The sequence below is a fragment of the Carassius auratus genome, chromosome 15, assembly GCF_003368295.1.
Source record: "Carassius auratus strain Wakin chromosome 15, ASM336829v1, whole genome shotgun sequence".
In the NCBI taxonomy this organism is placed as follows: Eukaryota; Metazoa; Chordata; class Actinopteri; order Cypriniformes; family Cyprinidae; genus Carassius; species Carassius auratus.
This window is the reverse complement of record NC_039257.1, coordinates 8,995,387-9,012,387: the sequence shown is the minus strand read 5'-3', so window position 1 is coordinate 9,012,387 and position 17,001 is coordinate 8,995,387. Positions and strand designations below refer to the sequence as shown.

At 37.6% G+C, this 17,001-nt stretch overlaps 1 protein-coding gene across 13 annotated transcripts in view; it reads right to left on the bottom strand.

Annotated features, from left to right (window-relative positions):
- Positions 1–12,700: 12,700 nt before the first annotated feature.
- The window catches only part of mecom (MDS1 and EVI1 complex locus), a 149,384-nt gene continuing 145,083 nt past the window's right edge, over positions 12,701–17,001 (bottom strand). For all 13 annotated transcript variants that reach the window (XM_026282110.1, XM_026282112.1, XM_026282104.1 and 10 more), the window contains 3 exons: positions 15,269–15,505; positions 15,010–15,181; positions 12,701–14,678 (listed from right to left, as the gene is read on the bottom strand). In XM_026282110.1, coding sequence (XP_026137895.1) covers positions 14,550–14,678; positions 15,010–15,181; positions 15,269–15,505 — 538 coding nt within the window. In that variant the 3' untranslated portion in view covers positions 12,701–14,549. The remainder of the gene's footprint in view (positions 14,679–15,009; positions 15,182–15,268; positions 15,506–17,001) is intronic.

Below are 17,001 nucleotides of genomic sequence, written 5' to 3'. Positions count from 1 at the left end.
AAGAAAAAATGTCTGCCAGTGGGGCAAGAAAAAATATCTTTCCCTTTTAAAAAAATGTAAAACAATAATTTGAAATTATAAATTTAATTGAAAGGGAAAATAATTTTCTTACTCGTTGACAGAAAATGTAGTAAAAAAAAAAAAAAAAAAAAAAAAAATATATATATATATATATATATATATATATATATATATATATATATATCTATCTTAAGCAATTTTTTTGTTTTGTTTTTGCTTTTCAAGTAATTATTTTGTATAGATATTTGCACTGGTAGACAAGACAAATATAATAATTATTTATTAAAAATTATTTTTGGCAGATTTTTTATTTAAAGATCTGAACAGTGTACAGCACACACATGATATTATTTTTGATCACCCGAGTGAAACGTGTTGTTTGTAGGACACGGATATGTAGGTAGAGGGTAGTGGGACATTGTGGATAGCACGTTCCTCTGCACCTCTCAGATGGAAGGGTCAAACGTACCAGAGGTCACCTGCCTACACCTGTCAGCGCACCTGAGTGGAACAGGCCCTCTATGTGTGTGTAAGTGTTTGTCTCTGTCAGCATCGCTGTAGCATTTCTCAAGTGCAGTGGACCGTCACTGCAGGTGGGAGAGCCTGGCTGGGACCCCTGCGCCCTGACACATGCTGCCCGCCGTGAGTGATGAAGCTTGGGGGCTGTCGGAGGACAGAGCCCTTGGGTCTGATGGATGGGAGGGGGCTTTGCTGGCCGCACCGTGTTGTGACAGCCTACAGATGTTCTCCAATAATGTTTATCAGCCCGAGCCTCCAGCAATGGATGACACACAACTGTTTCCAGTCAAACAGGGCTCTAGAGGCCATCCATCCACACACACACCTGAGTCTAGTCAAACAGACCACCGTAGCCCATCCATTCAGTACGGTCTGGGTGGCCATGATACTGTACACCAGCTTTGATCAGCAGATGGGTGGCACACAGAGACAATCGACTGGACAAAGGTCCATCTTGTCTCTCAAGGGCAATTAACCCTATCACCTTATGTCATAGATCATATATCATACATCATGTATGTATATATATATATATATATATATATATATATATATATATAAAATGCATAAGTAAGATATTTTCTCTAAATGTGCAAGACTTTCCATTCATTAGCCAGTATCAGTAATTAACTATAAAAATTTCACTATATTTTTCTATTAAAACAATACTATATTTTGTATTGTTTGGGATTACAATTATAACAAATATCAGTTATAATGGAAGTCGGCCACAGAATAAAAAAAATGAAAATGAATTCTTATTTTTTTCTTCTTGCAATTGTTACCTCAAAATTCAGACTTGGTTTCTTGCAATTCTAAGAAAAGAACTGTGATATAAACTCAGAATTGCAAAATATACACTCATAATTCTAATTGCGAGATATAAAGTCACAATTACGAGAAAAGTCATAATTGCTCACCATAAACTCAGTTCTGAAAAAATTCTTTCAAAATATAATTCAGAATTCTGACATTTATGTCTGATGAGAGAAATTCTGAGATTATATTTATCAATTCTTTATTTAAATCTCAAAATTCTTTTTTTTCTTGAATTCTCAGTTCAGCTTGCAATTCTTCTACCAGGGAATAAAAAAAGAGAAAAAGTAACTGCAACTTTTAATATCACAAGTTTGAGTTCATATCTTACAATTCGTTAAAAATAAAGTGGATAAGGCACGAAGCCATCAGACTTCTTATTTAGCTGTTGTTTATTGCATCTTCACAGTTCTGTCGTCTTTGGGTGAAATGTCAAGGAGGCGAATGTAATTTTGCTGGGACGGTGTTATGACGGATTTAGATTTACTACCCTGGCCTCGGTGCCTGCAGTCACCAATCTGTGCGTTCAATAAAAAGTATAATTAAACTGAGGCATGCAGATAAATATGAACTGTATTTAAAATATCTTCTTAAAATGACTGTCTTGCAAAGCAAGGGATTGGCACCAGCGGTTTGTTAGACACGACCGGGCATAAAACACGCTCTATATGTGTCAGTTTATCTCTGTTTACTTTAATGAATATGTTCTGGTGCATGAACGTTACACAACCCAGGCTTGTATGACACACATAGGTTTAATAAGCAAAGACAAGCCTCGCGTTCTGAGAGACAGCCAGATCAGTGGTTTGTGATGAAAGAACACATTGCAGAGGTCAGATCAGATGCGATCTGACGGGAACTTTAGTACGGAAATTATGCGTACAGCGCCAGCGAAGCGACACTATCAACGCGCTGTCGTTTCGCACCACAGAGATTACGCTCTTCTCTCTCGGTGCTTGCCCCGTTCCCGGAGGACCGTGACTTTTTGAACCGGCGATAAAATTGAAGAGAGACCGAGGGAAATCAACTCAATGGGGTCTCGCACCATTTGGGCCACTTCTTGGACAGAAACAACAAACCCTTAAATGCCAAAGAGCTGCTCTGGAGATGGGTATCAGCAAACTCCCACACTTGCCCATCTGTGAACGCATCTCGGAGGGTGTAAAAACCTCATCTGTTTGTGTACTTGTTGCACTTTAGTTTAAACAGATGTTTAGATTCATCAGTGCAGCACTTGGGGAATGGACCATATTCAGGTTTTTGCAAATGAAAACGAGGCTGTGATGGCTTAAAAAACGAAAGAAAGAAAATGTCTTGGAAATGTTGACTTGACACGGCTACTTAAAAGACAGCAAGAAAGTACTAGCCTACTACACTATCGAAAAAAATAAAAGGACGTGACAGAACTGACTGCTAAGTTTGGATAATGAGAGTATTTTCCATAATGTTAAAGGGGACATCGCATGCAAAATTCACTTTTACACGGTGTTTGAACTTAAATGTGTCTTGGCAGTGTGTGTACACAACCACCTTATAATGAAAATCCCCACAAATCATAAACACTTTCTCATATCAAGCCATTCACAGAAGTTGCATCCCAGAAATGTCATACTTTTGCACTATTCTATGACTTTTTTTAGTATAAATAGTGCAAGTAGTGCATTCACACTGAAAATGTAACTTTACTTTAAAAAACGAAGTGTAGAATGCTGGACACTTCATCCACTCAACTATCGCAGCTTTAGTTACATAGGGCTATATAATGCATGCACTACATGGTTGAGTACATATTGCATAAGTACATAGTGTGTCATTTGGGACACAGCCTCTTGGCAAAGTGATGTAACTTTGCACAGGCCCCTCCCATGAATGTTGACAAACAGTTGTCAAACAAGCCCTGAGTGAGCTGTGAACATTGTTTCCTGCCGGAGCAAGTGTAGACAAGATTGTCTTCTAATTAGGTTTTTTTGTTCCTGGATGTAATAATGAACATAGCAGTCTTCATTTACTCCCACATCTGAGCCGCTGAAGATGCAGTGGATTACTTTAGTTTTTGAAGGGAATGCATCAAATCCCGACAGTATCTGCCGCCTCATTCTGATTTCCTGACACAAAGTTAAATGGATTTGCAATAGTTGCTTTGTTAAGTCCACTATACACTACATTAAGTTTGCCTTTGTAGAGGGTTTATAAAGGGGTTTTAAATCATTTTTGAGCAGTTATAAATGCATGATTAAGAATGGTGACTTTAATGGAAGAGAGGGGCGGGGTGAGAAGTAGCTCATTATCATTTAAAAGGACAAGGGTCGCTGTGAACAGAGCCTGTTTTTGAAGGTAAAAAGGGTGTTGTTTTACACTACCATTGAGATATTTTAATCCAAGTAAGTTTTAGACTTTTCATGAAGCCCCTAAAGAATCATACCAACTTGTGGAAAATGGGTTTCTGATATTCCCTTTAATGCTTCTCGGACGGTTAGTGTGATTCGATTTGACTGAATTGACTGAATCTTATAACCAAACAGGTTCTTTTAGTGATTCAAATACATAGTACAACAGTAGGCTATTTCAAATCTGAATCCCGCAAAAAGTATTCTTATGAATCAAAATCGTACTTGAGATATTGCTTTCGTCATACCTAAATTAATCAAGATTAAATGAATAATGAGCCCAATTGTATATTTAATATTGATTTATTTAACATTTTAGTAATATTTATTCAATATCTTAAAGTTGTCAGAACTAATTTTTGGTTGCATATTTATGCAGCCTCTAAAAGGTAGACAATGTGAAAATCATAAAGTCTGTGTAAACACTCCTTAAGAAATGCACTACTTGTATATTATTTTTTTCCCCCTGTTAAGGATCCAGAATCATTAAATAACAATTTGACATTCTACTACTAGACCCAACTCAACGGACAGAGATGTGACACATGTGAAACCAGACCAACAAACGCCCTGTGTGAACGGCACAGACACTGGAAATCCCCTGGTTTCAGTGAAGGAAAAAAATCAACACACAACATCTCTGTGTATACGTAAAGAGCACTATCATACTTTTTTCCTTTAAACAGGACCCCATCATTAATCTAAATTATTCATGGATCATTTAGCAGGTTCTGGGTGAATGTCAATGAGCAGATCTTCGTGCAGTGTCAGCATGGGTCAGTGTCGAGGAGGACCACTAGGTGGCGCCCGATGCAGTATTGTGGTGTGCCGGTGGTCAAGCCAGACCTTGGACACACTGCACGCCTGACGAGCCACAAACCCATTTGTTTTACAGTTCCTGTGGTAGACTGGGGAAAGCGGGGCTAGTTGTCACAATTCTTTTCCAGACAATTTCTGTATAACTGATTAAACATTTAGACTGTTACTGACCATGAAAAAGAGATCATTGAACATGTTGACTCAGTAGATGGCAATTGAACCATTTTTTTCAGCTACATTTTATCAGTAAAACAATAATGAAACACAAAACAATGACAGAGTGGAAATGTAAAAGTTCTCACTGACTCACTCTCTCGCTCTCTTACACACACACACACACACACACACACACACACACACACACACAAAGAAACACTATTATTTTGGCCAACACATAAAAGCTTAAAATAGGCTTACATGATAACTTTTCCTAAAACAAAAACAAAACTATACTCTATCCCAAGTTCTGTATGTTAGATATGTCTATCTAATATGTTTAGTTTGATTTTATTGTGTTTACCCAACAGCGTTTCACAAAACGAAGCTACTGAATTTAGTTTGGGCTGAATAGTTGACCGAAACAATTTTTTATTCTGACGTTTTTTGAAGTAGGCTAATTTGAAACAACATACAAATTGCTAGTGAAAGCAGTTGTTTCAAACCAGTATAATCACCTTGTGACAACTAGCCCCCCAGTCTGCCTTAAATGCACAGACTGGTTAAACTAAGTACTTGATAACAGTGTTCAGAATATGGTCTTAAAAATGAGCATTTAAACTACTTTGCTGCTGCTTAATCAGACAAGACTGTGATTGTGTTTTAGATTGTTGTGGCACTAAGTGGTGGGTGTATCAGTGCATTACTGAAAGGAAATGTGGCAGCATATTTCCACAAACCAGTGAAAATATCTTGAGGGTCCAAATTATAGTAATAAAGCTCTAACTATAGTCGATGAGCAACCTTTAATTTCAGTGCGTCATGCACGATATCTAAGGTAGCCTAAGTGAGTTTCCAAGTGCACAATAGACTTTTTATCCAATTCCAGCGTAAACGGCCCTTTACGTCAGGTCCACGGACCTCGGAGGCATTTTAAACAGTAAGCCGTTCCCCTAACACGTCTTGTCATATTAAAACCATATGCATGGCGGCATCCGCCGCTCGCACTGAGTGCCCATCAATAACGCTAATGACCCGTTTCCCGGGGGATCACAACAAATACCCGAATGAAACCGCCAGTCTTTAACGGGGCCGCCGCTCCTTCCGCGGCTTACGAGCTGTCACGTGTCCAGCCACAGCTGCCACTGGCCTGACTTTATCAAAAACAGCGAGGGATGAAAAGAGTGTGCGATTTGCGAGAGATGTATTAAAAGAAGAAACCTCACTGGAGGGCATATATAAAACTCCTCATCTGGTTCTCTGCTCTGTGCCAACTGTAAGACAATCTGAGCTATTACAACACAACAATCATTCACTAAAGTAAAATCCTCTCTGTATATCTGATCTCTAGATCTACACATGCTGTGCAGTAGACAACAGTAAGCCTTATTTAGTAGAGCTATTGTTTAGTCCTAAAACCATAAGCGTGCTTGATCCTTAGGGCTTTTAAAATAGTGATTTTGGATTTGAAAGTTTGCTAAGTCTTCAATCAATCGGTCAACAGGTAGCAACTTCGGTAACACTTTAGAATAAGGTTCCATTAGTTAATGTTAGTTAATGTATTAATTAACATGAACAAACAATGAATAATACATTTAATACTGTATTTATTCATCTTCGTTAATGTAAGTTAATGAAAATACAGTTATTCATTGTTAGTTCATGGTAATTCACATTGCATTAACTAATGTTAACAAGCACAACTTTTGATTTAAATAATGCATTAGTAAATGTTGAAATTAACATGAACTAAGACTTATAAATGCTGTAGAAGGATTGTTCTTGCTTAGTTCATGTTAACGAAAGTAGTTAACTAACATTAACTAATGGAACCTTATTCTAAAGTGTTACCGCAACTTCTTAGCGATTTGGGGACCATTTGCACGACAGTTTTTAAACAAAAACGGAAAACTTTTATGCAGTGTTTTGGTATCCTGAAAACTGGTTTCAAAGTGCTTTTTTTATGATATCTATCATAGACTGTGATACCGATAGTCATAGGCATGCACCAGTTCAAAGCGTATCCAGACACATTCAATTAAAAAATGGCCTTGCCCAGTTTAGCATAGGGCCCCCACAAGTCTAGGTTCGACACTGCTGAAAGGGATAGCTACAGCTATGGCCAGATTGTCCTATTAGGCACATCAATATTTTGACGTTTTTGCCAACAGTTAATTACTGTAGGCCTATTTGCGTTATTGTAAGGTTAGGTTTATAGGTACAGGTTGTAGGACCTGCCACGAGAGGGCGCACTACAAAAACAATAACAATCACGTGGTTTGATGACGCTAAGAAGGAGCGTGGAATGACGTGATTTGTTGTCTTCATCAAATCATGGATTTAACATGAGTTTAATGATTTGCGCGAGTAGATTACATACAAAGTCAATTGCAAAGACACAATCAGACTATTGATCAGACGCCTCCTCGCACAGGTCTAGAGACGCAATGCCCCACGTTTGGTGTGTATGCCCCATAATCTTGTTGATCGTTATAATAGCATATGTTTTCTGGAAAAATACGAATCAAAACAACTCACCTGTCGAGTAAAACACAAACGAGATCGGCATCTCTTTCTAGTTGAAGTTTGTCGTGAAGCTACTTCCGCATTTGTCCACGACACTGTTGTCATGTTGTTTCTACGTGAGTAAAGGCGGTCACAAAGGGTAACTAACGTCATTGACAGGCGACTGCACTGCCCCGTGTCACTGTTTAGAATGGGAATTTTCTCATGATTTACAAGTAGTTGAAAACATTATTGTTAGTAATCAGCTGGACAAAACACTAGCCTAGTAGTTTTTGGATATTTTACTGCAAAAATCTTACAAATTGTACCTTTAAGGTTGGGGGTGTAGACATTAATAAAACACAATCTAATAGGTAGCAAATGTATATTTTTCTTTATTTTTTTCCGGCCGTAGCTGTATCCCTTCAAGCCACATCCACAAAAAATAAGTCTTATAAATACATTAATTTGTGGAAAAGGTGAAGTCATGCAAATACATATTGCAAGTTTAGTCTTTAGGTAAGTGCAAGTTTCTTAAAAAAACAGTGACATCGTAAACATTGGGAATGGCATGCATAATACAGCATCGAAAATGTTTTTGCAAAAACTTCTTGTTTTCTAAAGCCTACATTGCTACACGTTGTTGTGTAAACGTATCCTCAGTAAGCCTTCATTTGGCTTCTGAATTAACTTCATGACTGAAAAAGTAATAACATTATAAATCCGATAATTCAGGTAAGTTAATGTAATTCATGGAATTCTTTAACATTGGTGTTTTATCACCGTATTTGGCACCAATGTTCCAGCTCTTTAAGGTCAAGTGGATTCTGATTGGCTGTCGATTGTTAAAAACTCATTCTGAAAGTGATAAGCAACAGTGTTGTTTTTCTGCGATGTTATAGTTATAGTTATAGCTGTGGCGTTGACTTCGCTGTTCTAGTATAATTAAACTTTCTAGTTAATGTTCTTGTTATAGCTGTGATCCGTGCTGTAAACAGGCTTTAAGAATAAGCTGTGTTACATCAATCAGCTAATCATGGCTTGTTGTATTAGAAATCACTTTAAAGATGGCTCTCTATGCCCATCATGTATGAAAGGCATTGCACTGGCTTCTGTACCGACCATTAAGCACAGCGGGTGCTGTTTCGTCTGGCAAAGGGGCAAGTTACGGTGCCAAGTTAATCAGGCAGAGAGTGCCAGCAGTGTCACACCCTGCACTCAGGGGCCATGATAGATGTCCCGACCAGGGCTGCGGTGCCACTGTGGGGTGGTGGCAGAGTGTACGGGCATGTTTCAGTCGACATGAAAGAGAGGGGCCCGTGTTTGAACACACATATAAGAGTGGGATGTCGTATGTGTGGCTGTTTTGTACCCATGCCAAAAGGCTCATTAGTTCATTAGATAGATCCATACACTCTGATGAGAGCGATGGGAAATTCCACCGTCAAACACAACCACTCCCTTGAGAAGGACTAGTGTGACTCTGTGTGCAGGAGGGGCTCACACACACTCATGTTGACAGTACATGAGGGTCGAGACGCAGCCCTGTAGAGGAAGACGTACAAGCCGCGGCCTGTGATCTTTCAAGCACATGACAGAGGTACACGGCAAACAGCTGGTCAGTAATGGTCCATGTTGGCCTCTTTTCCTCCTCTGTAGACCCATTATCACCTTCACCCTACTACAGCACCCACAAACCCCTCTCCAGCCGACCTCATCAAAGTGGGACGACCTGCTGTGACCTCATCAGAGCTGGCTGACCCATGATGACCTCATCAAAGCAGGACGCCCCGCTGAGCTCAGAGATTGACGGCTTACGCTGCCCAAAAGCGGTCCATCAATTATCAGTGAGTGTGACACCGCTTTTACTGTGTGTACCTTACATTTCAGTTTCCACTCAAATAAGGGACAACTTTGGTCTCGCAACACTTTACTGTACAATACGGTGACGTTAGTTAACGTCAGTCAGTGCATCAACTAACACTGACAATGAGCAACCCATCTGTAATATTATTTGTTTATCTTTATTCATGGTAGTTAAAAATACAACTGTTAATTGTTAACTCATGTAAGCTAATGTAGGTCTGTTAAATAATATCAAAAAATAGTAAAAAATACAAAGTGGGCTCAGGTGCAGGACAAAAACAAAACAATAGATGTCCGTACACTGAATTTTCACTGTTTTTACCAGTCAGGTCCTAAACAACTCTGGAAATTCCTTTTTCCACTAAATAGTATTAACAGATACAACTTTTGGTTTTAGTAAATGGTGAAATTAACATGAGCTATAATAAATGCTTTTAGATGTATTTTTCCTTGTTAGTTCATGTTAACTAATGTAGTTAATTAATGTTAATAAAAGGTAACTTATTGTAAAGTCTCAAAAAATGAAGTTTTCACGAGTCAAAAAAAATATAATTTACATTAGCCATTTCCTATAGTTTTAATATTTAAATTAAAAACATATTTTAATGCTTTATAAGATGCAAAATTTAAATAAAATTGATTAGATAGATTGAACGTTCAAGGAAAAACTATAGACAAAATTATAATGTAAATGCCATTTTTCATGAATGCATTTAGACTTATGGGTAGGACACTTGGGATTTCATTTTCATTGTTATACCACGTGTTTATTGTAGAAAAATGCAATGGGAATTTCTAAATTCATTCTGAGCCAAAGGTGCAGCAAAAGCAAAAATGGTGATTTCAATGTCTTTTATTTTTCTTAAATGCATTGACACGTACACTTAAGATGTTTCAATTGCATTTTCATTAAATACCCTGCGATAATATAGTTTAAATCAGTGTGGATTTGAAAGTGCATTCAGAGCTGAACACGCCCCTAACCTGTCAATCATTACATCAAGGCGGGGCTCAGTAACAGGATGCACAATAGGTTAATATTCACCATTGACCAAATGCTTTTCACCTGCCTCAACATCTCACTGTTTTACACTCCGATTGATGCACATAAGCAAAAAGACGTTAAATTGACATATTAAACACCTAATCAATTTGGGTAATACATTTTAATTTTGCAACTTAGGTTTTTAATTTACATATTAAAAATAGTATAGGAAATGTCAAATGTAAATCATATAATTGAATTTTCATTTTTATTTTGCACTAAAGGTTACACATATGTATGGGAAAATGTAAATGTAATAATTTTTATAATGCCATTTTGCTAATTACATTTCAAAATGAATTTTGCTACCCATATGCTTCCATACTGTTTTAGCATACTTATAAAATGCAGAATAATGGCAACAACATTTTTTATTGATTTGACACAGTTTTCATTCTAGTTCACACTTTCCCAACAAACCAACCAAAAAATTATTATTGTTTGATCATTGTGAAGCCACAGAGATGAATTTTTATAAATAATATTTTATATTAATAAAATAAATATTTTTATATTTTTGCAGTCTTTCACAAAACCATTGCCATCTCATTTTTATTTTTAAAAAATTGTTTACATACAATTTTTTCTCACATTTCATTTTTTCTTTTTAACCATCATCAAGTCCTTTTAGAAGCCCTGTACAAACAAGCCTTGAAGGGATCACATAAAGAATTATAATTCGGTCAATTAGAATTTCTCACCCCCACGTCGTTCCAAACCTGTATCGACTTCCTTTTTCCTCCAGAACACAAAAGAAGTTATTTGTAAAAACAGTTAATACAAATGATCAGTGGGGTTCAAAACAACACTGTAGCCTATTGACTTTTATTTCTCTCTCTCTCTCTCTCTCACACACACACACACACACACAAACCACAATTTTCCAAAATATTACCTTTTGTGTTCTGCAGAAGAAAGAAAATCATAGAGGTTTACAACAGTACAATGGTGAGTAAATGTTGACAGAACTTTCATTTGTTTGGGTTGTAGTGACTGTGTTTTGTCTTTGCGCGGCAGTGTCGTCTAACCCTCGTAATGCGGACAGGGACAACAAAATCAAGTTTATGTTGAGTGAAAATGGCAGGAAACACAAAGAGGTCTTAACTAATTTTCCCACCCTGCCTCTCATCACACACAAAGCCTCGATCTCAGACAAGCAGTCATCACCCCTCTGTCCACAATGGCATCCACCCTCTACAAATCAGAGAGAGAGAGAGAGAGAATAAGAGGGTGAGGAAAGGACAGAAGGAGAAGAATAGATGGACTGGAAGAGAGAGTGATAAAAATGGTATCCCTCTGAAAAAAAAAAGACAATGGGGAATATGATTAGGAAAGGAGGGAGAATTATGAGGGTGAGAACGAGAGATTCTGACCGTGTTGGCAGGAGAAGTTGGATCCCGTTTAAACAATGAGAGAGAGACGTCAGTCGAATGTTGTTTCTCATTGAGAGTTTGAGCGATGAGCCAGGTCATCACATCTCTCCACCTCATCCATCATTTCCCTCAAACAAACGAGTGCAGCGTGCATTCTTGCCTCCCTCCTCTGCCTTTCAGCCGCTTTTCTCTCTCTCTCTCTCGCAGACTCTCTCTGGCTGTGGGACAGTGGGTCTGTGTGAGAGCGATGACCGGGGATCAGACTCGCGCTGTGTCCGTCTGGCAGTGTGTGTGAACCAGATTTTTATGGGTCTCGGTGTGAAATAATACGAGTGGGTGTGTGAGAGAGCAGCTATCAAAAGAGTTTTATTCTGTCTTTAGAAATGTGTGTGTCTGCGGCACCCTGAGTATCTGTGTGAGAACATCTTCTTTGCACCAGCATATTTTGGGCTCTAATACAGAGAAATAATTATGGAAAAAGCACAATATATATAAAAATCAAGATAAAAACAAAATAAAAATTATATAAGAAAATTATGTGTGTATGTATATATATATATATATATATATATATATATATATATATATATATATATATATATATATTTGTTTTACATTATTCAGTAACCTAATGTATTGCAAAAAATAATAAATTAAATTTTTTTTATATTTCATTACTGTAATAAACTATTAATATAAATTAATAAATAATAAATAATTAAAATAAGCAGAATTTTAGACAATGAATGACAATGAATTATAATTATAGTCATATATTCTCGATTTTTTACATTGAAATCAGTATAAAGTAGATTTAGTACAATAAATACTAATGTAAAATATACTATTTTAATATAACACTATTTAATATACTATTTAAATACTATAAATATATTTTTCACTGTCTTGAGAAAATAAATCTTATTAAAGGAAAAAGAGAAAACATTGCACCTGCACAATATAATCATAATTATTGAAATAATGGGAATTTAAGAATTTGAATTATAATAATTATGGTTATATACTTGTGTGGGCATATATATATATGCTAGTCACCATTTGTCCTAAAATCAAAACGTTCTTGTCTTAGGAGCATTTTATATCTAAATATTTTCTTTTACTTTTGGGTCGGAATATGACCTTAAAATTTATTTTGTTAGAGTCACCTAAAACAAACAGAGACAGAGTCGATGTGAGAGTGCACAGTCCGCCAACATAGGAGTTTTTTTTTTATTTCTCAGTAACTCCTCCCACAGTATTGAATTATAATGCAATACAGTTACATTGTAGAAAGCATTAAAACAGAAGTACCTCAACTCACTGATTACTTTTAAAAATGGGATTATAAACATCGACAAAAAAAAACAACAAAGTGAGATAGGAAAGATCCGGTCCTTCACCTCGTGAGGATAAACGAAATCTGGCATTTCTCCTAGGTTTGGCACAAGAAATCAACATGGACCCAAATGTCACACAAGCTTGCAGACAACCATAGAAAATGTCAGGTACAGCTTGGACCAATCATGCGTTTTATGAAGAAATAATATCAGCTGTTTTTATTCTTCTTTTCTTTTTTTCTCTATTTTCTCATTTTTATATATTTTACAGTTGAATCAATAAATTGTCATACAAAAAAACCTAAGTAATATCTATATCATTTACCAGTTTTATTAGAAGTATAAGATGTGGTGATACATTTAATACTATCTGGCATTCAGACATTTCTACAAACCCCAGAAGAGTCTCTTCCCCCAAAATTTTCAGTCAGAAATTCTTCATTTCAACACAAGGGGGCGCTTGAGAGCAGTGCTATTCAGTAAACAAACTACAGTTTGCAGAGAAATAAATACAACTTTCAAGATACACAGCAATAACATTGACGACATCAACCAAGAAATAAAAGAAAGACAAAAACAAAGCAACAAACGACAAGGGGAAAAAAAAGAAACACAAGGAACCCATGATTGTCTATAAATGAAAGACACACGAGGATGGTGTAGCTAAAGTCTAGCATTCAGGCTATTTAGTGGTATCGTTCGCCAACTAATAGAAAAAGTTACCATCGAAATGACAAAATGCCCTTTACAAGAGTTCTACAGATTCAATTCTTAAACTAGTTTTTCTATTTCGAAAAAAATTCTAGTATTTTTGCCAACCACTCTCTCAACGTAAAAAAGAAACTAACTAAAAAGAGCATGTTTTCGCACAAACTGCCGGGAAAGTGGGTTGACGTTAATGCAGTGCTTTAATTGGACAGAACTTGAAAATAGACACCGTCTTGCTCCTTACAACTGTTTTTTTTTGTTTTGTTTTTACAAGCAGCGTCAATGAGAGGTCTAAAGGTCACACCTTTTATGTGTATCTGTTAAGTTTTCAAATTTACAAACTCCTGGAGAATATCTTAAAAGAGAAACACTAACCCCACGACCCCTCGCATAAGTTTGTAAACTTGTATGTTTCTGTACAAGACCTAAAAGAATGTTTGAAAAACACACGTTTGTTTTGCGTGTCTGTATTTGCGTTTATTTGTGTTTGCGTGTGTGATGGCGGTAGTTCTAAAGATATTTACAGGCCGGTAAGCGGTTGTGCCTGAATAGTCTGCGATCACATTCGTCTTGTGGAAGACTCTCATTTGTTACTCTTAGTAACCTTCAGTTTTAGCGGACAAAACTCACGAACATGACACCGACGATTCATTAGCAATCTCAAAAACTGTTCACCAGCTGCCACTGCTGTGCAAAACATTGGAACTTGACAATAAATACAATTTTTATAATGTCTTCCTACTATTGTTATCATCGTCTTCATCATCACCATCAAAATTTCACTATTGTCATTCCTACGAATCAATAAGTCAATCAAACAGTCAGTCAATCATTTGTTGATGTATGCGGGACAGTGAGCTGCTATGCACAGGGTCTGGTTGTGTGTGTGGTGGAAGTGAATGAGGATTTGGGCACTTGTGCAGGCGTGAGTGTGGACCAGGGACTCTGGCGGTAGTCTAACACAATGTTAAGTTAGGTCACATGGTACATGGGTGTGTCATACGTGACTTAGAGACTGAATGGCGCTGGGTTCTGCAGCGCGGGCCAAGCTGTGCCACATCGGGGCATTATGGGTAGACGAATGGAGTGGATCCTTATCAGCCAAGGACAGCATCATAGCATATGCCTAAAAAAAAGAGAGATATACAGTTACAAATACACCAACTATATTCATGGAAATGTATTTTAGAAAAAAGTATTTTATAATATTAATTATGCTATTATTATTGTCATAGATTATTAATAATACAATTAATAAAACAATAAAATTGTACTGCTACTACTAATAATTATTGTTGTTGTTTTTATTATTATTATTAACAACACTAAAATAAAAATATTAGTATTTCAATAAGTAATTTATTTTAAAATAATATTGTAAAAATTAAGAAACAAGTTCTGAACTTATATTATTTTTAAATAGTAGTTTAGTTTTGTTGTGCCCTGTAAGGTTATACCTGTGATTTAGATTTCCTGTATAGAGGCTGCTTGATGCCCTCTTGCAGGTGGGTGGGGCCAAAGCTGGTGACATCATTGTCGCTGAGGTCTCCATCCTCCATACTAAAGTGACGGATGTGATCCAGCGTGGAGAAGCTGCTGTGATCTTCATCGTCCTCTTCCTCATTAAACCTGCAAATGATGCAGAGATTATTTTTAGAAGATTCATTTACAGCCACAAAATAACACAAAATATAAACAAGTTTTTTATCCGCATACCTTTGTGGCGAGGATTTGCTGTTCATCTCGAGGTCATCTGGTCCCTCGAAATCGATGTCATCGTTTATGTCATGATCCAGACTGCTGGGCACGCCATCCTCGCTGGGTTTCCTGGCACTGTCGCTATGCTCCGCCTCCTCTTCCTCTGCTCCGAGCTCCTCCCCCTCTTCTTCATTCAGGTCATGTGACCCCTTACCAGGCAGGGCTTTGTCGCCATCAAAATGACTGCCGTTCAGCCTACGAAGAACAAAGAGAATCGTTAGTAATGACATTACGCAGGCATGAATTTTTGATTGATACGCTGATCCTTGATTACAGAACGAAAATCATTTAGCGCTGAAACCAAGTTCTGTTTGCCTCGAAAAAATAAACCATCTTAAAAAGCAGAACCACATGCCCACGCTTTCTAAATGAGAGGAAATGCTGAGAGAAAGAAGGCGAGTGTGTTGGAGAAAGAGACTGTTTGTCATCAGTTATGAGGGCCCCTGGTTGGCAGAAATGAGCCGCCCATCGGCAGGACACTTAAGACAGCAGGCCTCTACACTTCCTCTCACTTATTTTCAGCTCTCGCTCTCTCTCACTCAAACAGCTCACATCTCCTCTTTCCCCGGTTTATTTTCTTCTTTATCTCCAATTCATCTAATAGGCCAAATATTTAGCTGACAGCCCATTTGGTGAGTGGAGAGAAGGAGCTGCCAAAGCAGCCATTTCCCCACAGAGACCAGCTATCCAAACTCAAACACACACACAAATATAAGCCTGCCAAAGAAGTCATATTGAGGCTGATTCACTCGTTTTGTCCCAATTCTACTATTTCCTCAACTTAAAATAGCAACTTCCCATCTGAATGTCTTTGTGCAATAATATGTTTCCTCCAGGTTTCATCTCTCACCTCCATCTATTTAATTTACATCTACATCTCTGTTCTTCCCTCAGATTAGTGTAAAGTCACAGGGTTGACTGTATAAAGCCCTTTTCACATGTCTGGTAATCCCCAAAACCACCTTCTCTCATCACTCCACACCCCGCTAATACCGCGAGAGAGGGAACGAAAAGACGAAAGAAGCAGTGATGGCGTGATGATGAAAACAGATCGGCTAATTAGAGAGAGCTGTGGTAATTTGTGGAGGATAAAGTATCTATCAGGAGCAGTCACTCTGACAGGAAACATCCAGCGACCTCTGACCTCCTCTCCCACACCTACTTCCTGTTCACAAACACATGTTGGGACCAGATGTGGGACGTGCGCAAACACACACATACACACAGCCGATTTTGTAATGACTCTAGGATCTTTTAAATGAAATAATGAAGAAATCAAAAAACAGCATGTACATGTACGATCTTTATCTGTCACACACACGGATGACCAGGTCAAACATTTAAACGATCATCCAACCTGATGATCACTGCTGGGAAATGATCAGCGATAATTATCATATGCAGATGGCAAAATTCATGTACGCGCACGCAGCCAAAAGTCAACAGCGCTCCGCACGCGCTCGCAATCGGCCAATCAGTAATCACGTCCTGCTGGAGACCTGCCCTAATCTTTGCTCTTAAAAACCGCAGGCGACAGACTAATGATTAACAACCGTACAGAATATATGTACGCACACAGATACGTTCACATGTGCGCTTAATACACACTGCGATACCGGTCCGCTCCTTTCATGTGATGCTATAGACTCAGAGGTGAGGGTTAATGAATAAGGCATGAGAAGTGTTGTGTT